The sequence below is a fragment of the Colobus angolensis genome, unplaced genomic scaffold (genome assembly GCF_000951035.1).
Source record: "Colobus angolensis palliatus isolate OR3802 unplaced genomic scaffold, Cang.pa_1.0 Scaffold224, whole genome shotgun sequence".
Classification (NCBI taxonomy): Eukaryota; Metazoa; Chordata; class Mammalia; order Primates; family Cercopithecidae; genus Colobus; species Colobus angolensis.
Window position 1 is genome coordinate 5,163,876 of NW_012115422.1, and position 22,167 is coordinate 5,186,042.

At 38.1% G+C, this 22,167-nt stretch overlaps 1 protein-coding gene across 1 annotated transcript in view; it reads left to right on the top strand.

The window, feature by feature from the left end:
* Window positions 1–22,167, top strand: part of OSBPL6 (oxysterol binding protein-like 6) — a 175,444-nt gene that overhangs the window by 61,294 nt on the left and 91,983 nt on the right. Inside the window, exon 3 of the mRNA XM_011944043.1 lies at window positions 17,427–17,679. Coding sequence (XP_011799433.1) covers window positions 17,578–17,679 — 102 coding nt within the window. The 5' untranslated portion in view covers window positions 17,427–17,577. The remainder of the gene's footprint in view (window positions 1–17,426; window positions 17,680–22,167) is intronic.

Consider the following 22,167-nt stretch of genomic DNA (forward strand, 5'->3'; position numbering starts at 1 on the left):
CCCAGGCTGGAGTACAGTGGTACGATATTGACTCACTGCAACCTCTCCCTCCCAGGTTCAAGTGATTCTCCTGCCTCAGCCTTCCGAGTAGCTGGGACTACAGATGCGTGCCACCACACCCAGCTAATTTTTGTATTTTTAGAGGAGACAGGGTCTCACCATATTGGCCAGGCAGGTCTCAAACTTGTGACTTCGTGATCCGCCCGCCTCGGCCTCCCAGAGTGCTGGGATTACAGGCGTGAGCCACTGCACCCGGCCAGTTTTTTTCTATATTTTAAAAATACATTTCATTTGAAAAAAATTCAGACTTATACTTCGTAAAAGAATAGCACAATGAACAACCATACGCACACACTCAGATTCATCTATCTCTTTCTCTATTTATCAGAAATCATTAGAAGTAGACATCGTGTCATATCCACCCCTGCATTCTCCAGTAGGCATATTTTAACAGGCACATTTTCCTACAGAACCATATTGTCATGTCACACCTAACAATATGAATGATACTTCTTCGGTATTATCTACTACTCATTCCGTATTCAAATTTCCCTGATTGTCTCAAAATTCTCTTTCAATAGGTGGTTTGTTTGAACCAGATCTGAAGAAGTGCATACACTTCACTTGGCTATTGAGTCTCATAAAATTGTTATCTAGAATATTCCCTTTCTTTTCTCAAATCATTCACTTGTTGAAATTAAGCTACTTTGGGAATAGAACTTTCCACATACTGGGTTTGGCTGATTGTTGTTACCTTTTTTCTCTATTACTCAAATTTACCAGAACTTGGAAGTCAGATCAAGCGGCTTGATTGGATTCAGATTTAACTATTCTGGCAAGAATTCTGCTTCCTTTTGCTGTATACTTTATGTAGTGTCACCTCAGGAGGCACTTGTGGTCTGGTTACCCCACTTTTAGTGATGCTGTCATTGGACCGTGTTTCGGGGAAGAACATCCTGATCCCTCCATTGTAAAGTTCCCCCATCCGTTTTTTTTTACGTCATGATTTTGTCAGCCAGTAATTATTGCCTGAATATATTATGTCATTAGGGGTTATAAAAATGGCGACCACCCACCACCACCCCCCATCCTATTATGCATTCTACATTTGTTAGCTGTCATTCTTTTATAAAGAACTTCCATCATCAACTAGTATTTGGTGGCCCTGAAATACAGTTCATATAGGAAGGGCAGGGTGAGTGCTTAGTATTTCCGTAGTAATTGACAATATCAGAGTTGGTGCTATAGTTTCTTCAAAAGGTGATATTTATGCTTTTTAGCGAGAAACTTCCCTTTTTTCTTAAGAATCGTTGTAAATTGATGGTTTAAAAAAATATTTGTTATGTTTCCCACACTTAATTGTAGTGGTTTATTGTTTTGTTTTGTTTTTCATTTTGATGCTCAAACAAAACCTTCTTTATTCATTGTGAGCCCTTTCAACCTGGCTCCTGTGTGTATGTATAGAAAAGAGAACCTATCATATATGAATCACAGTGAATTTGCACATACTGGACACACCTATATAATCAGCACCCAGACCAAGATGCAGAATATCCCCAAAGCATCCCTGTGCTATTAATTTCTTTGACTCTACTTTTTGATACAACAGGTTGCCTCAAACTCTTCTTGTGCATTTCATACCCCAGTCTAAGAATCAGCCATTCCAAGCAGCCTGGTTCTTTTTAATAGGAAACAGAATTTAGAAACTATAGTCAGGCACTAGGGGTGCTCGTTCCCATGGGTTGTCAGTGTTTCCGTGCCTTTTCAGGAAACAAGGCAGGAAATACATATGTCCAAAAAGAAAAAGAAAATGATGAGTTCATGCTGATTTTCCTGAGTTAACTTTATGGAGTCTTAATTTTTAAATTTTATATTTGTATCTTTTTTCTTTTACATTGAAACCATTGGTTCAAACAGCATTATAAATGTATTTTATCCTTTGAGCACACAAAATAGTTTCAAATTAATAATTTCAGCATGACAACTACTAATTATAGTTATATTTTTATACAGACAAGACCTTACAGAATAAAGAGTTAACTATGAGGGGTTTTTTTTAACCTTTTATTATCGCTATTATTTTTAGTCATTCAAAATTTCTGTATGAAGACAGAAGATGAATTTTTCTCCCAAACTCCATTTTTAGTATTAATGTTGATATGTTTCTTGGCAGTGATATTCAGTCTGTTAAATCTTTAGTTCACCAGATTATCTGAGTTATTTGCAACTCACTGCATCATATGCAGGTGTTCCAGGAGTGACAGTGGGATTATTATACTCTTTGGATGGTAGATCAGTGTGTACCTTATTGAATGCCTTTGTCAGTGTCCACTTCATCATCATGCAGGTCCAGGAACAAAGGAAAGATGAACATTCTAAATAAAGCAGAGAGACTGAAGGTGTTCCAGCATTTTTATTTTATTGCTGCTGCTTTTTATTGCTTCCTTTTATTTGATAAATGGATACTTATGGTGCTTGTTTTGGAATGGTTTTCTTTTCTTTGGTTTGTCAAGTGACCAAGTGCTTTGTTTTCTGGACACACTTTGTTATATTTGACCCTGGGAGAATATTAGTGTTCATAGAAAATATAGGAACAGGTAGTCTCTTCCTTCCTTCCTTCCTTCCTTCCTTCCTTCCTTCCTTCCTTCCTTCCTCTCTCCCTTCCTCCCTCCCTCCCTCCTTCCCTTCTTTGCTTCCTTCCTCCCTTTTTCCTTTCCTCCTTCCCTGTTTTCCTTTCTGCCTGCTATCCATCCATCCATCCATCCATCCATCCATCCATCCATCCATCCATCCATCCATCCGTCCATCCTTCCTTTCTTGCTGTTTTTTCCTACAACCAGTTAATTCCTTGAACCTGAATCGCAGAGGTAGGCAATGGAAGGGAAGATGGAGATCTAGACCATTCCCCGTTTTGTCTTTTAAACTTTCATTTTTGACTTTTATTTTAAGTTCAGGGATACACATACAGGTTTTTTATATAGGTAAACTCATGTCATGAGGGTTTGTTGTACAGATTATTTCATCACCTGGGTTAAACCTAGCACCCCTTAGTTATTTTTCCTGATCCTCTCCCTCTTCCTCCCATCCCCCACCCTCCAGTAAACTTTTTTTCCCCCAAAACTCAATGATTGGTACAAGACCTTCCAGTAAACTTTTAACCCGTCTTCTCAAAATATCTTGTTCCCAAATGACCATAAAATTGAAATCCAACATTTGTGAATTATTTTTCAAATATGTCTTACATACAGAAGAATGATTAATATTTTAATAAGCCTAACTTTGATGGTAATTTAAAATTTTACTTTATTCATTTTGCATATCAAATGATTAATGCCAGGAACTACTTGTTGCAGTGAACCAGCCACACAAATCTCCTTTGAAAGGCTTGTCTTTCCAAACAACAGTTCTAAACTTTGCTCTTGTAAGAAATGACTACGAAGATGCAGGAAAAACACACACGCTCCCTAAAACTTCAACTGTGTGTGGCTGGTGCTAGTTATTTAAAGGGTTAACATTTTAGAACTAAGAGTCATCTAAATGGATGTCTTTTATCATGTGTCTTACATCATCCCCGCAATGTCTCAAGTGTTTGGTCATTCAGATAGGCTTTCATCCATCCATCCATCCATCCATCCATCCATCCATCCATCCATCCATCCATTCATTCATCCAGCAAAGTCTGTTGAGTGTCAATCCTCCAGGCACTGTTATGGGCCCTGGGGTTATAACAGAGAGCAGGAAACAAGAGGTCTCCGGAGATAGACAGTAAGCCAGTACACAGATAATATAAATTCTGAGTGAGATAAGAGCTATGAAGGAAATGAAAAGAGTATTGTTCTAGGAAGTGACAAGGTGTGTGTGCCTATTCTGAGGTAACACTTGATCTGAGAACTGCAGGATGATTTGCTGACTTTTTCATGTTTAGAATACTAAATTTGAAACTACTGTAGAGTTTATTTAAACAATAACTGCAGTTTTGGCATTTGAATTTATTTCCAAATGTCTATTTTTTTTTCAACTGGCACTATAAGTAGTTAAAGTTTCAGATGAAAATGTCTTGTTTTGTCAGCTTCTGAGAAACTGGTGAAAACTGGAGGAAGTCTTGGGTAAAGGGTGTATGGGAACTTCCCGTAGTATTTTTGTATCTTTCCTGCAAATCTAAAGTTATTCCAAAATAAAACATTTAAAAGAAAGATACTGGTGAAGAAATGCCAAAATGTGTACTGAATCAAGTACAGTGTTGCTTAGATTTACAAAGATGAAGAAGCCACACTTCCACAGAAAGGGGTTTTGGGGAGAGTGGTGGGTAAGAGAACCCGTGACCTGAATTCTCTTCCGTTTTGGACTTTTGTCCCATTGTTCATTTTTGAACTAGACAAATTCTGCCTTTTAAAAATACTTCATTTTAGGCGGGGGATGGGGAAAAAAAACAAAATAAGCTACAATGCTTCATTTTAATTTCTTAAACTTCAGCAATCCAATACAAGCTACAGATAGAGTTCGTTTACCTTTTTGCTTTTCTTTGTGCCCAACTAATTTTTGGAAAACTTTTTATGTTTAATTTTTGTGGGTATGTGGTAGGTGTATATATTTATGGGACACATGAGATGTTTTGATCTAGGCATGCAATGTGTAATAATCACATGATGCAAGATGTGGTTTGTATCCCTCAATCATTTATCCTTTGTGTTACAATCCAATTATACTCTTTTAGTTATTTTTAAATGTACAATTAAATTATTATTGTCCATAGTCACCCTGTTATGCAATTAAATACTAGGCCCTATTCATTCATTCTATTTTTTGTACCCATTAATCATCCTCACCTCCCCCAAGCCCCCACTACCCCTCCCAGCCTCTGCCAACTAATTTTTGACAAAGGCACAAAAGCAATTTAATGAAAGAAGGATAGCCTTTTCAACAAATAGTGCTCGAGCAATTGGACATCTGTATACAAAACAGTGAACCTCTAAATTTTATGCCTTATATAAAATTAACTCAAAATAGATCACAGATTTAAACATAAAAAGTAAAATTATAAAACTTCTAGAAAAAAATAGGAGAAAATCTTTAGGATCTAAGACTTGACAGTGAGTTCTTAGTCTTAAAAAAAAAAAATCCCTTTGAGTACTTTATTCAAATAATAATGAAGTATTCAGAAAAACAAAGATTTATCAGCAGTCACCATGTGCACATTCACTGCGTGTCCTGGATTTTCTGATTCAGTTTCTCTTTCAATTATTTTATTCTACTTTCCCACTAGGTGTCTTATACCTAGAATAAATGCACTGCATTGTTCCATATAATCATGGGTTATACCAATTTTGAACCTAATTGAAAAAGGAGGTAAAACCTAAATAGCTAGATATTTTTAGAATCTAAAAAATGTTTTGAATAGAAATTCTCCAGATTTGGTTTCAAAGGCAGAAAGAGAGCGAGACAGTCATCATCATTACCAAATAATACATGATATCAGATGTCTTAAAACTATCCAATATTGATTGGAAAACGTTTTTTGAAAGGTACAATTAAACTATCAAATTAAGATTTTCATGAGCTAAATTTGAATGCTAAGAACAGGTTGTTGCATTTAATATCTTCTGGAATGTAGGATGACAATTAAGGGATAACATTATCTTTAGGAAAAGAGATTTTAGTATAGCTGTTCCTCAATTTATGATGAGATTAACCTTTCATAAAGTTGGAAAATTCTAAGTCAAGCTATTGTAATTCAGAGACCATCTGTGTTATCAAATTCTGTTTCTCTAGTCAAATCAGTTTCGGCCCACTACAATTATTATTTTTTGGGGGGGGAATATTTCTGGATTTTTAAAAATTAACAAATTAAAATGGTATATTTTGATCATGAGCAACATGTTTTGAAATATATAGACTTGAGGGCACGGCTGAATTGAGCTAATTAACATGTGCATTACCTCACTCTTAGCTTTTTTTTTTTTTTTGTGGTGAGAACACTTAAAGTCTACTTGTATCTTAGCAATTTTCAAGGTCTCTTTTTCTTTTCAGTTCATGCATTTTCCTAAAATACTCTTGGTCTACTTAGGGTTATATCCTTCAGGTGGAACTTAGCAATTCTTTTTCTCAAGGGGTTTTTAATAGAACTAATATTATAAATAAAACTTTGATGAAAACAAGTTTCTATTTTATCTTATTAATATTTTTCAATTTTTACATTTGCAAGCATAAAGTATCTTCTTTTTCGTGTTAGGGGAGATAGGGAAATCTGGAGTTGGCAAGAAGCAATTAAATTCAGAATGTCCTGTGTAAATTATTTACCAACTGTAGTGCAGATTAACAGACCTGTCTGCCATGGGAAACTGTTTAGTAATCTACAGTCTTTGAAGATACTTGCCAACATCTGGTTCCAAGAATGCATCTTGATGTTTCATAGTCTAGGGGTTACTCCAAGGTTCAGCACTATAGCCCACAGGCCAAATACGCAGCCTGTTATTATAAATAAAGTTTTATTGGAACCTAATCATGTTTATTCATTTGCATATTGTCTAAGGCTTCTTCTCCACTACAGTGGCAATTTGAGTAGCCATAGCAGAGATTGTATGGTTCACAACGCCTGAAATATTTTCTGTCTGACCCTTTCCATAAAACCTTTGCAGAGCGCCACCTACCCTCCATCCCCCATCTAGTCAAAGACAGTGACTGGGTTATCTCTTTGGGTTACTGAATCTGGAATCTGAGACACTTTGCAATTGCAAGGGTTAGTGGACAACAGAAGTCCTGTGGGCTCATGATAGAGCTTTTTGATTTATTTTCTTTATTGGAAGGTGCTGTTTATATAATAAAAATTATAATAAAATACAATTATAATAAAATTATTTAAAATTTACTTATAATAAAAAATTAATGGAGGTACTGTGTTTATAAGAAAGTCATTTTTTGTAAGCTATCTAAAGTTGTTAAAACTAATTTGCAGTATAAAAACCATTTAGGAATATATAAAGGTTAAATGCTATGTGCTTTAATTATCCCTAAAATTCTTGTTCCAAAACTTTTTTAATTTCAGAGGAAAAATCTTAGCAATTCCTTTATTTTTGAGGCTTTAGGTCTGTGACTTGGCGGTGATTCTGTGTCTGATACTGTGTTACTATTCCCTAGTTTTGTTGGTGTTAGGCCAGTGAAGAACGGGGCCCAACTGGCAACTCGGCATACCTGCTGCCTGCTGGCAGGCTTATTAAAGCACAGATTGCTGGGCACCACCCTCAGAGGTTTTGATTCACAAGCATAGATGAGCTCAAGAATTTGGATTTCCAGGAAGTTCCCAAGTGATATGTTGATCCCAATGCTACCCTTGAGAACCTAAGTAGTAGATGATTAGCTCTGACATTTCCCAAGCTTGGGGTTTGTGAAGAAGAGTTGTTACTATCCCTGTTTTATAGATGAGGAAACTGAAGCAAAGAGAGACTTCAGTAAATTGCCTGAGGTTTCATAACTAGGAAGTGGCAGAGTTGGGATTGGCTTCAAACTCAGGCAATCCATGGGATATTTTAGTGTAAAAATAAAAATGAAAACCACTAAAAGAGAAACCACTACAATGAAAACCACCACACACGGTGGTGTACTGGCAAATGTTTAACAATCAACTCTTAAAAACAAAACAAAACAAAAAGCCCAGATTTGAAGCATTTGCATGGCATAGATACTCCCACCACGGTCTATTTCAAGGTCTCAGGTAACGTCTTTGAAGCCCTGAACTGGGGGGAGATGCACAGAGCTCCTGAGCTAGTGCACGCCAGCTCCAGCTCACCAGTAGATATGTGCCAAGGTTACCACACTCCAATTAAATGAGTTTACAAGGCTGCAGAACCTGGGACCTGGCAGTGGATTCTTAGTTATGTCAGCTGTTCCTTCCCTCATGTAACAATGAATGAGCAGTAATTGAAACCAACACTCATGCTTGAATGCCCAACACAAGTAGAATTTTGGACATCCCGATATGTGGGTAATGGCCTGCATAAACACTGCTATTCTGGAGGATGACAGTTTTTCCAAATTCTGCTTAAGATTCCTGACCATGAGATGTTGTAATTAGTAGATGGTATCTAGTAAATCAGGTGCCAGGTGCCATAATTCTATGTGGCCAGGCCAAACCATCAGTGGTGTTATGAAAGAATTAATGCTACTGCATCTATTTCCTATTCCTAATGTCTCTCAGGCCCCTATAGTACCATTAGCAGTCTGGCAGGCCTTTTTTTAAGGACAACTGAGAGATTTTATCTTGGTGATGTTGAACCTTGTACAGTCTCTCTCTCCAGCTCACTACTGAACAGCTAGGAAACTCTAGTCTACAAATCATGTGGGTTATTTTGGGTTATCTTTAAGCAAATACAGTAAAATTAAAGCACTAGGCTGGGTACAGTGGCTCACGCCTCTAATCCCAGCACTTTGGGAGGCCAAAGTGAGAGGACTGCCTGAGTCCAGGAGTTCAAGAGCAGCTTGGGCAACATAGTGAGAACGCCATCTAAAAAAAAAAGAAAAGAAAAGAAAAGAAAAAGAACTAATATGAGGGTGGATATCTATAGTCTGCAAGCACATTCAATGTTATTTAATGGATATAATGGAAGATTTAAATCTTAACTAAAGTGATGAGCCCAGTAAACAACCTGAATGACTTTTGTGACTCATGACATTGGACTATAATGAGAAAAGTGACATACTCCCAACCCTCGTGGATCTTACAGAATCAAGTCAAATAAATGCAGTGCAGGGTATGTTAAAAAAATATGTGTATGTGTATGTATAGAAGTAATACAGATTGGAGTGATAATTCGGTCTAATAGGTTAGGAAAGACTTCATAAAGAAGATGAAACTTGACCACAAAATAATATAAAATTAATGTCTGCATATTGTAGAAGTCATAATAGCTGGTGATTCAGGAACTTTTTATTGTAGTAAAAAATATATATATTTAGAGAGAGAGAGAGCATAAAATTTATCATTTTAACCGCTTCGAAGTGTCCACTTCTGTGTCATTAAGTGCATTCACATCGTTTGGTATCCATCACCACCATGCGTTTCCAGAACCTTTCCATCTTTCAAAGTGAAACTCTGTAACCACTAAACACAAACTCTTCCCATTTCCCCCGCGTCACAGATGCTGATAACCACCATTCTACCTTTTGTCTTTATACACTTGACTATTCTGTGTACCTCCTATCTCATATAAGTGAAATCATACAGTATTTGTTTTTTGTTCCTTTGTGCCTAACTTATTTCCCTTTAAAATGATGCCTTCAGGGTCCATCTATGTCACTACATGTGTCAGAATTTCCTTCCTTTTTAAGACTGAATAATATTTCCATTGTATGGATATAACCCTTTTTTAATGTATTCATTCATTCATTGATGGACTGGGTTGCTTCCGCATTTTGGCTACATGCTGCTATGGACATGGTTGTACAGTATCTTAGCCTATGATTTTAGCTTTTTCAGCGCATATACCTAAAAGTAGAATTACTGGATCATATGGCAGTTTATTTTTAGTTTTTTATTTGTTTGAGATGGAGTTTTGCTCCTGTTGCCCAGGCTGGAGTACAGTGGCACAAGCTCAGCTTACTGCAACCTTCACCTCCCAGGTTCAAGCAATTCTCCTGCCTCACCCTCCTGAGTAGCTGGGATTACAGGCGAGTACCACAACATTCAGCTAATGTTTTGTATTTTTATTAGAGACCTCAGGTGATCCACCCACCTCTGCCTCCCAAAGTGCTGGGATTACAGGTGTGAGCCACTGTGCCCGGCCTGTTTTCAGTTTTTTTTGCCATACTGTTCTTCACCGCACCTACATCATTTTCTGTTCCCACCAGCAACACACAAGGGTTGGTTCAAGAACATTTTTAACCCAAGTCATTTTGTCTGCTTTAGCCAACTCCTCAGAATGCCTCAACTCAGTGCAGAAATGGTTGTTTTGACAGCAAATTCCTCCAGAGAACAGGACATGTACTGATGAAATCATATAGTGCCTTAGTAAGAATTTGTACACACCTGGGGATTTATGAGTCATCATTTAAGGTCACAAAGTAGGGCAAAATATGTTGTTATGTCTCATTGTTGCCAAAAAGTCTTTGCACTGTGCTGACAATTGGTATCTGTTAGCAGTCATCAGAACCATATTTCCCAGTATTATTTTTCTGCTAGAATATGAGCTATGACATTATCTAATCTTTCTTTCGAAACATGATGGCAAAGGCCAGAAACCAAGTGATGAATCAAAAACTGACTGACACATCTTGGAAAATTAGTACTGGTGAAATGATCACTTAATATGCATTTGAGGTTTTTCCATGTCTTTTCATGGCCTTGATAGCTCATATCTTTTTTGCACTGAATAATATTCTTCCTGATATTTTTAATACCCTTTTGTCATTGTATAGACTAGTTTCTAGAATTCTTGTGTGTTCCATCTGCTTTTCCTGGCCCTGTACTACTACTATTAACCAGGGAAGCTGTTAAATAGCTTTAATGTGTGATAGGGTAAAGTATCTTTCATTATTTTTTAAAATATTTTTTGCTATTCTCACACGTTTACTCTTCCAGATGAACTTGCCTTTTTTCTTTCTTTCCTTCCTTCCTTTCTTTGTTTTCTTTCTTTCTTTTCTTTCTTTCGCTCTGTGTGGAGCAAAGTTAACTTATAGGCAGTGCATCCAGAGTAGCCAAGATGAACTTTAAAATAATATTGCCAAGTCACTAAAAATCCTGTTATGATTTTGGTAACAATTACATTAAATTGTGTCAATGTGAGAGTAATAAATGTTTTACAATATTTAGTTTGCTATAAAACTTACTTCAAATACAAAATTCAGATGTAGAGCTAAACAAAGTAAAAGATATGATTCCTTTTGCATTCTTTCTTTTCCCTTTTCCCACCCATCAGGTTTGATGGTTGCTCACATCAAGGATGAGTGTTTGTCTTATTCATTTACTTAGTAAGGGGCCTGAGAAGAGTGGAGAGAGAGTAGAGCCTTGGTCAGTTGAAATCAGGAAACTTGCCTATAGGATTTTCTAATGAGGTTCCTCCAAATTCTCTGTAAATAGTCATGCAAATATTTAAAAAGACAAACTGTCAATAACCCAAACACTAGCTTCAAACAGAATAATACAATGTCAAACTATAGAGGACTAAACCCTAATTTTATGAAAGCTATATATCTCAAATTGAGGAAAATCTAGCCAAGTTTTCATTATGACAAACCTTATCTTCACTTGCAGAAAAGGAGGTGGCTTTTCTTACAATTTGTCCTCACATTTTGAGATCCCTGTAGGTCCCAACTAGGAAAAGTGGCAGTGTTCCAAATGATGGGCAGGGGGTTCAGATGTTCCTCATAGACAAGGAGTGACACTCCAGGTGGGTCACTTGGGTCACTCCTTTATTCCTTTGCTTGGGACTATGGACACACATTCTTCTTAGACCATATGGTCACTCTCAGGGTGTGCTTAAGTTATTGCTGTCAGATGCATCTGCCATACAGAGGGTCGGGGAGGCGGGATGAAGGTCTGCTTGTTTTGTTTGTTTATGGCAGGAGCAGCAGGGACAGGGTCTCACTCTGTCGCCTAGGCTGGAGTGCAGTGGCATGATCTCAGGTCACTGCAACCTCCACCTCCCGGATTCAAGTGATTCTTGTGCCTCAGCCTTCCGAATAGTCGGGATCACAGGCGTGTGTCACCATGCCCAACTAATTTGTGTATTTTTAGCAGAAAAGGGGTTTCGCCATGTTGGCCAGGCTGGTCTTGAACTACTGGCCTCAAGTGATCCTACTTCCTTATCCTCCCAAATGCTGGGATTACAGGCATGAGCCACCACACCCAGCCCCATTTTACTCTTAACTGTCACTTACAGACTGTAGGTTCCAGCGTGATTTAGAGAAGTTTAAAGGGAAATGGAAATAGAACTTTAAAAGGAGAATTATATCTTTCAAATTATTGTCAAATATAAAAGGCTATTAAAACCATATGAAAGTCAGTATGCCGCAAAAGCCAGATTACCAAGCAAAGCCATCAAGCATTAAAGGAAACAAAGAAGAACCCAAAAAATAGAAAGTACGAAATGGTATGGCAGGGGTAAGATCAATTATTAGTTATAACGTTAAATAGAAATTGGAAATACTTCACTAAGATTAGATTTTTTGAACAATTCAACCTGATCATTACTAGAGGGACACATAATATAAAATATACAGGAAGTTGGGCCGGGCGCGGTGGCTCATGCCTGTAATCCCAACACTTTGGGAGGCTGAAGTGGGTGGATCAAGAGGTCAGGGGTTCGAGACCAGCCTGACCAACATGGTGAAACCCCATCTCCACTAAAAATACAAAAATTAGCTTGGTGTGGTGACGGGCGCCTGTAATCCCAGCTACTCAGGAGGCTGAGGCAGGAGAATTCCTTGAACCTGGGAGGCGGAGGTTGCAGTGAGCCGAGATCGTGCCACTGCACTCCAGCCTGGGCAAAAGAGCGAGACTCCATCTGAAAAAAAAAATATATATATATATATACACATGAAGTTTAAATGGGAAGGATGGACAAAGTTTATTTAATCACTTACAAGAGGAAAGGGAAGAGATAATATCAGATAAAGCAAAACAAAAAGTATTGAAAGGAATGAAAAAGGTTATTTTTATAATGATCAAAACTAAATGTGTAACTATTACAAACTCTTCTGTGATAAATCTCTTTGTTCCAAAACATACCGAGTACAACCTAAATGTCCCAAAAGAAGAATGGTTCAATGTATTGTGGTATATCTGTGTGGTCGTCTTATTTGTAATGATTAAGAATGGTATTGTTGAAGTTTCTTTGTTTATCAAAAAATCCATTAGTGATATGTTGTCGATCGAAAAACCATACTGCAGATAGTGTGAATATTATTCTCCTACTTTGATTAAAGTAGAACAAAAAATGTTAACAAGGGTTATCTCTCAGTGATGTAACTGGAGTCAATTTAAATATTTTCAACTGTACTTTTAATCTTTTCCTATAGCTTATATAATAAATTATTATTATACCCAAATATCTACTGCCTCGCCCACTGGAAGAACTATAGTTTCATGCATCATTGACCTCACCTAGGCCATGTGACTTGTTTTGGCCAATAAAACGTGAGTGAGCTAACCTGTACCACCTACAAGCAAAAGCTCTAAGAACCATCACATGGTTCTGCAATGCCTCTTTGCCCTGCCTTTCCTGGGGGCTGTTTGTTAAGCCTGGAATGAAGAGGACTCAAGATAGGTCTGCAGCTGACCTAAAGGACATGTAAATGAGCTAAAAATAAACCTTTCTTGTAAGCCTCTTGCAAGCAGAGACGGGGCCCTAACCTGCTGGTGCCTTGATTTATCAGCCTTCAGGACTGTGAGAAAGACATTTGGGGCTTGGTTGTGGCACATTACAACTTAGCCCAGGGTAAGTGTTTTTCTGGACACATACAATTTATGATGCCTTTGAACAGCAAGTTCTAGAAGTCTTACCTACCAGCTTTTGCTTTAATTAGGTTCCTGGGTCATAAATCTGAGATTTATGTCACTCAATGAAAATGCAAATGTTACAGCACTTAGCAATACTTGTGGTGTTCCCACTGTTATAAAGGAAAAATGAGACAGAAAAATTAGATGTTTGGCTCTCCTGTATTGCTGTTATTTCCAGCCACAATACTTTTCTCATTGAGTATAGTAATTATGTTGGTTTTGACTTTAAAATTTATGGCCTTTCTTTGGTTTAGAATATTGTTTAGGCAATTTCTGAAAATGTTCTTCCGTAGAGATAATTTTGTTTATGTTATAGCAATTCCTGCACTCTAAGAATAAAGAATAACCTTCTCTAAGAGTGTAAACTTACTTTTATAATGCATTTGAAAAAGAGCAGGTGGTCAAACACTTGATTGAAAGTTGGTTGGAATAATCTTTAAAGGGCATCTCATTCAACTTTATATTAAGTACTTGAAACCCTTTCTGTTAAAAAAAATAACAAAAATTCTTAGAAACAACAATAACCTCAAAAACAGTTCTTGTAATGAATTAAGTTCTCTTACTTTTTCTTCATTTTGCTATTATTCAACATATTTATAACTATAGGTCAACTGAAATGCTGACCTTTTATCATAAACAAGTTATCCTGAAAATGTCATTTTAAATTAAAACAAAAATCAAGGTGTTAGCATTGATGTTAATGAAAAAAGTACAGTTTTAAAAAAGAAAAAAATCCAGCAGAGAAAATATACCCTGGATTGAATTTACTTCCACAATTACAGTTTAATTATTTAGGTTGTTACAACCTCATCCCTTGGGAGCACTTGAACGCATCACAAAAGTACTTCCCTTTTGGCTCAAGAGTCAGCATCTACTTGTAAAACATTTTGAACCAGAAAGCTAAGTACTTCAAATCAAGGATCCGAGCAGTGTCTTTACATTCTGTTTGCTGGCGCCACAGCTTGGCATCAGAAACTTTGCTCACTTATTAGACTGCCTTCATAAAACAAAAAGATTAGATGATCGTCTCTCAAGTGGAGGTTTATTACTACCTTTTGCCAATAATGAATGAAACTATCTCTAGCCCACAAAAGAGATATACAACGCTTTCCATTTCTGTTTGTGCAAAGACTAGTTTTGTTTCAAGAGAAAGTCTTTCAGTTTGGAGGGTAAGTAGCTTTTATTTTTCTTGCGGTGACAGTGAAGTTGAAATCTTAAGACTGGATTACAAGTTCTATTCACTAGAATGTCCAGTTTTCACACTTTATAAAAATTACCCCCGTAATTATTGGGTTTGTTCTTTTAGGTATTCTCTATAAATAGGTGACCATTAAAATCCCGAATAACACGTTCAGGTGACATAATCCATTAATATTATGTTACAGATTATTAAAAATATAACTATAGGACCATATAAAATTTCATTTACTGGCACATGTGAAATTTACATGATCTATAAAGGATCTGATCAATATATCTGTATCATTACCATAGTCGATTAAACATTTACATCTCCAGCCTAGATTTTCCTGAGCTCCAGACCTACATTTCCAAGAGTTTGTCTCCATTTGAATGCCTTCAGCTATGTCTCAAACCACAATCATGACTTTTCCATGGATCTTGGGTTTCCTTTGACCATTTCTTGCTTGGAATGCCAGCGACCTGAGATTTAGCCTCAACCCTGCCTCCTCCACCGTGTCCAGTCACAGGATACAGGACTCAGTGTTGGAATTTCTGCCACCACTCTCCCATCCTCTCCTGAGTCCTGACTGGGCCCTCCTCATCTTCTTTACTTCCCCACTTGGAATCTCCCCACAGCTGCCAAAGTCACCCCTTAGTAACACAAATCTGGTTACATCTTGATGGCTTCTCAAGCTTATGATAAAAGTCAAAATGCCAATGTCTTAGTCCACCTTCTGCTTCTATAACAGAGTACCCAAGACTGGGTAAGTTATAAAGAACATAAATTTCTTTCTCACAGTCCCAAAGGCTGGGAAATCAAGGCACCAGTAGGTTAGGGCCCTGTCTCTCTGCTCCCAAGAGGCACTTCAAATGCTGCATCCTCTGTAGAGGAGGAACTCCATGTCCTCATATGGTAGGAGAGCAGAAGAGAGAGAACCCACTTCCACAAGCTGTATTAGTCAATTCTCTTGCTGCTAATAAAGACATAACAGAGAGTGCCTAATTTATAAAGGAAAGCTGTTTAATTGACTCACAGTTCTGCATGACTGGGGAGGCCTTAGGAAACTTACAATCATGGCAGAAGGGGAAACAAACACGTCCTTCTTCACATGTCGGCAGCAAGGAGAAATGCCAAGCAAAACGGGGAAAAGTCCCTTATAAAACCATCAGATCTGACCTCTCATGAGAACAGGATGAGGGTAACCACCCCCATGATCAAATTACTTCCCATCTGGTTCCTCCCATGACATACAGGGATTATGGGAACTGCAATTCAGGATGAGATGTGGGTGGGAACATAACCAAACCACATCACAAGCTCTTTATATAGTGGCACTAACCTAGTCTCCAGGGCTCCACCCTCATGACCTAAACACCTTCCATTAGGCCTCACTTCCCAATACTGTTGCATTGGGGTTAGGCTTCTAACACATGAATTTTGGTTGACACATTCAGACCATAACTACTGTCATGGCCTACAAGGTCCTGCAGGGACTGGCCTCTGCGTTTCTTTGATCACCATATTGCTGTCTCTCTGACTCTAGTCATGTTGGCTACCACTCATCTGTTGATCATGTCATGCCAGACACCCAGGTACCTAGTTAACTCCTCATCCTTTGGGCTTCAGCTCTAACTCCTAGATCCATTAGTTCACCTCACTCACTGTCTTCATGATGCCCATGTATCTCCATCAATTTTTGTTTACTTGATTCAGTGTCTCACCCTCTAGCCTGAAGTTCATGTCTCACTTTTTTGTGGTCTAAAGATTGATTTCTGTTTCCTGCTAGCAGCTTTCCTCCCCAACCTGTGCTAACAAGCCTACGCAAATGTTCTGGTGTTCTGTACTTCCTTCAAGAAGATACTAGCATTAAGATGGGAGCTAGAATGTGGCCTTCTTCTTATAAGAGGATAAGGTTCACTTTAATTGTCTATCTTTTGGGGAATATTATTTTTAAGCTTTTAATGTTACACCATAGTGCTGACTTTTTAAACACTTTTTAGCATAGCTGTGTTGGAGACAAGGCCAATTTAAGAGTTTCTCTCTGACACAAGCTTTTAACCTCAATATTGACAATGCAAACCTTCCTTACATGAATCCAAGTAAAAAAATTGAAGTGGCTGTTGGCCATGCATAAGTGAAGGAACTCCATTTACCCCTGCTGTGAGATACCCTGTCAATCTGTAGATGTTCGCAAGCGTGTTGGTTATTGAGAGTCACATGTAGGCATGCTATAATTTTGAGGTACAAATAACTGTGGATATATGTATTCCTTGACCTTCACAAATGCTGGATCACAGGATGCACATAATGTGTTAACATAATGCATTAACTCTTTTGTAACTGACTACTTTGTGTTGGATTTAACCGTCACATACATGACATAGCTAAACTAAAGACAAACATGGACCGAGCTCTTATTCTAGTCCATTGGGTAGGAGAGATTATGTTTCTGGAGGAGAAGCTGGCATCCTTGCCATTAGGGTCTCAAATATAGCATTATAATCTGCTTTAAAACAAAGAAAATGTAAGAGGAGAGAATATGATTTTAGCACATGATTTCTTCCCATTTTCATGTTGGCAGTCATTTTTTTTTGCATATTAACACTTCCATCTTCCACCTTAAAATCTAGAGAGAGAAGTATTTCCTAATGTGTCAGAGTTCTTCCTCTAACACAAATTAATGTTTCATCCTAAATATAATGATTTTAATTTGACTTTATTTACTTATATGAGGCTTGTTTGTTTTGCTCTTAGGTGGTTTGGTCACCCTGAATATTGCCTGTTCTTTTCTAGTCAAACCTGATTCATGAAATGGAATGAAGCTGAAAAATTATCTACTTCTTTGTGGATTTGAGAGAAGATTGGGATGGTCTTAAGTGCATAAAACGAGACTCTAACTGCAGCGATGAGTTCAGATGAGAAGGGCATTTCCCCTGCTCATAAAACATCCACTCCAACCCATAGAAGTGCCTCCTCTTCGATATCCTCCCAAAGGGATAGTAGGCAGGTAAGAGAAGAGCATTAAGTGCCTTTGGTTGTTTTATACAAATACAATACCATTGAGATAGGATGGGATTGCTAATTATTTCTGAAATTGTTTTGTAAAGCTTTTATTCCAAGTGAAAACTCATTATTTTCTGTAGATACATTTAATGATGTCATGAAGCTCCCACTCTTTCTTCTCTGTGATTTAGGACTCTTTTTTAGAAGGCAGACACAGAAGGCTGGTAGGGTGGCTATGGGAAGCCCTGCTGTCTTTTCCTCCCTGCACCTGGAGGGGGAGCCAGCATCAAGAACTTGAACACTTCTCTTCATTCATGGAAGTGGAAAGGGAACTATGAACCCTGCAAAGGACATCTTCCTATAAGGCTGTCACTGGGCTGCCAAGCACTAACCTCTGTTCGATATTTTGTGGAATCTGGTAACAGCTAGATTTGGGAATTAGGTTACGGATAAAATTGTAATACCAGGAATTAAAAGCAGTGAGAACCCAAACAATGTTTACAGGCAACAGAGAAAGTAAATGGTTATTACTTAATTATGGTAGAAAACGCCCATGGTTCCATTTGAGCCAATTTTGCAAGTTATTTTTGTGATGTCATTACTGTTTAAGTGGCGATTCTGCTGGCAGGGTTATGTGAACATTTGTCGTATGAATGTTCTTCATTGTCAAAACAGGTTGTTATTTCAGCCAGCACAGGTCTGAGCATAACTATTTTCTATCATAATTTGTCTTGTGATAGTATCTTGGTTGTGTAACTGGAAATTCCCAATAAGTAGGTGTTATTACCTTTTTATAAAAGCTTTCCGTTTTGGCAACTGTCAATTAGTGAGCATCGTGCAGGATCTCCTTTACCCCCTCCACCCCTCACCCCCTGTTTTATGTTTTCAAAGCATATTGCCTAGTTTCTAGGAGTGTGAACATCAGTCATTCGATTGGCCATCATATAGACATGGGTCTTGAGACAGCCACTTTCATATATGAATTCATTTTAGATAGTGCAAATGCACTGCTGGGGATGCTTCTTAGGAAACCCTCCCAGCACTCTCTCTTCCTTTTTAGCAAGAAATTCCAGGAGAATCTGTAAGAATCAAGGAGTGCTAATGCACTTTCACAGATCCTAAGGCAGGTGTTTCTACTCCAGGGTCTTGGGAAGCTTTTGATACTGGTGTCTTTTGTTGATGTTATGTTTTGTTATGATGACAGCTATATTCAGTTCGTTATAAGTAGTCATGCCATTAAATCTGTGATTACACACAGTTATAATATTTATTGTATTGCATTTACAGAGTCAAAGAAAGTAAGAGTACCAGGAATGGAAACACTTTTATATTAAATAACTACCGTATTCTGAGATGCTTTCTAAGTTTGCAAATTGAGTCTACCTTTGCCTGCCTTGCTGTTCTTTCTTGTTATGGCTTCTTCGTTTTTCCCTTCCCTGGGCATTTAAACAGAGAGAGAGACATTGTAAGGAACATGACCTTCCTGACTGCTGGGAAGAAGGAAGCAGTTGACCCAGCTCACTCTGGAGAATTGTGGCAAATGGAAAAGATGAATGACTGCTGTAGAAACATCTGTCGAGCGTTGTTATTCTGCCTGTTGCACCTGAGCTCCAGGACGGGCATGCAAAGCAACAGGGAAACACTGAGACCCTGGTGTGCCAGAGGGAGCCTGAAGGTGGAATGTGTGACTCTTCACTTGCTTGTGAATGGAAAGTTTTATGATGGGAATGAAAGGAGCATGTCTGTACATTGATAATGAGTTCCAGAAAAGTAAGAGACACTTTTCAAAGGGTTATTATTCTTTAAGGAGAGAGTTTACTTTTATTCTTATTTATCTCGGCAGGTGGAAACTCTCTCAAAAACTTTCTTCCCTGGTTCCTTCCTGACTCCTGTTTTGTGTCTGGCTACCTCCCTCAGGGGAGAGAAGAATAGAAGAGATCAATTACAGTTCTGGTTTTCCTTCCTTATCTCAATCACTGCCTAAACCTCAGAATTAACTTAGGGAACTCAGATATTTTGAGTGATCATGTGATGTGATGTGATGTGATGTGATATAGTGTTTTTTATATGCATCTATTTTTGTGTGATAACTGTTTTCATAGTGAAGGGACATAGAGAAAGTGTGATAAATTTGGCTTCATTGAATCCTTTCCATTCTCCTGATTTGACTGACATCTATGCAGATGGTGCCAAATTGCAAACTCCAGCCCCATTTCTCTCCTAAATTAAGATCTAGCACATAGCTGAGAATACAGTGGTATCTTAATGCACATTGGTTGCCTTTCCTTCTCAAGTTCTAGTCCTAGGTCACTAATGAATTGATTGAGCATTTCTACTTAAATGCACTGCTGCTTGAGTGGTACCACTGTGTCTTAAATCAATACCTGTAAACCAGTTTGCTATCAGGATAACCATTCTCTCAGAGACCCAGGGTCAATGCCTGCCTTTCTCCTTTGCTTCTCCCACATTCAATAGGTTAACAAGTCTTATTGATCATTTCCTCCTTCATAATATTATAATTTCCTTCTATTCCCACTATCAGCTCCCTTGCCCAGTGCTCATCACCTCCAACCAGTATCCTAAAAAGTACACTTGCCTCACTATCTCACTTATGCCTCACCATTTCAAATGTCCTGAGTAGGGCAGATTCATGCTCAAAATCCATCAGACTCATTGTTACCTACACAATTAAGGCCACAGTTTCTCACTTGGAACCCCATGTCCAGCATGATCTGGTCCAGGCTTGTGTTCCATTTTCCTCCCAACCTCAACAGTCTTGTCTGATCATAGTTCTGAACTGCCCTGTCTTTATCCCTACTTGCCTTTCCTGCATGGAATTCTCACCACCCTCCTCTCAACCCGATGCCTCCCTATGCATCAAAGACCGGCTCATATGACACTCCAACTGGCCACGCAAGCTTACTTTACCCTCTCCTTTCTCTGAGCTTTTATAGATCTTTTTGACAATATTTGACAGTTCTATATTGTTTATCTTTTTATGTACTGATCTCCTCATCTGTATTGTGAGCTCTCTTAAACAGACTATGTACTCTTAAGTCTTCAGAGAGCAGCCTTGAACCTCAAATGTTTTAATATATCCTGGAGGATATATTTTAAAGACCTGCAACAACATTAGTTTTGTATTTTTATTACAAATTTTCCATTCCTGATTTATTTGTCCTTCTCTTCTTCCCTCTTCACGGATAAGTAAAACAAAGAACATCTGTGCATAATAGTAATTAGCTGTCCTTCCTGTCACTACATTAGGTAGCGTAGTTGGCAAAGAAGTGAGAGGAGCTAGGAAATAAAGTGACTCAGGGCCCCTGTGCTCACTAAGTGTTTCTTCACCAATGGTAGTGTCAGGACTCCTCTTGGTTACTTAACAAGTTAGAAGACTTTAATAATTGTTCATTTGCATTTCACTAAATCTGATATGAACTGTTAGAAAATCTAGCAAAATTGCCTGTGTGTGTGTGTGTGTGTGTGTGTGTGTGTGTGTGTGTGTGTGGTGTGTGATCAACTATGACTCATAAGCTGTAATAAACATATTAATATATGCCCTAAAACTTCCAAAGAGGGAGCATAAGGGTTGTTGATGAAACACTTAGGACTTACCCATAAACCAGCATTCCCCAAAGTGTTTGCCAAGTAATGCTTGCCCCTTAAGATGTTGCATTAAAAGAGAGTTCTTCTGTCAAATAAGTTAGAAAAGTGCTAAACAAAATCTCTTTTGCAATGTGCGTTACACAATTAAGGACACTGGTAAGTCCCGAAGTAAGAATTTTTATTTAACTGAGTAATTCTAGAATTTAGTAGACTGGAACTTTTTTCCCTGTAAGATTTGATTGTTACAAATACAGATTCTTTCTTTTATGAAAAAAGAATTGGAAGGTCTAGGAACATTGATCCCAGATTTCTGATGACAACCCTAGACTGGGTTCAGTAGTGGCTTCCAGTGTAGTTGGGATATTTACTCTTTGATCGGCTACAGTCTTCACCTGCCCTCAATCTATTTATGTTGACTGACTTGCCTTTAAAGCGTTTGAATTTGTAAGCCCTGATCCTGGATGTCAGTAGGTCAGTCACAGTAATATTTAACTTACCAAGGGTGATTTCCACTTGGATTTTAAGAAAGCACCTTAAGTTTAACATGTCCAAAACTGAACTCTTAATTTCCTTCTCAAATGTACTCCTGCCCAGCTCATGCTGTCTCAGTAAATGACAACTCCGTTCTTTCATTTGGTGAGAAATCCAGGAATCCAAGAATCATCCTGTTGGTTCTACCTTCAGGATATACCTGGAATCTGATGACTGCTTGCCACCTCCTCCCCCTCCACCTTGGTCTGAGCCACCGTCATTTCTCACCTGGACTATCGTCATAGTTTTCCAGTGGGTCTCCCTGCTTCTGTCCTTGCCCAACATACAGGTCATTCTTTACAGAGCAGTTGGAGTAATTCCTTCACAAGCTAAGTCAGATTGAGCCACTCTTCTG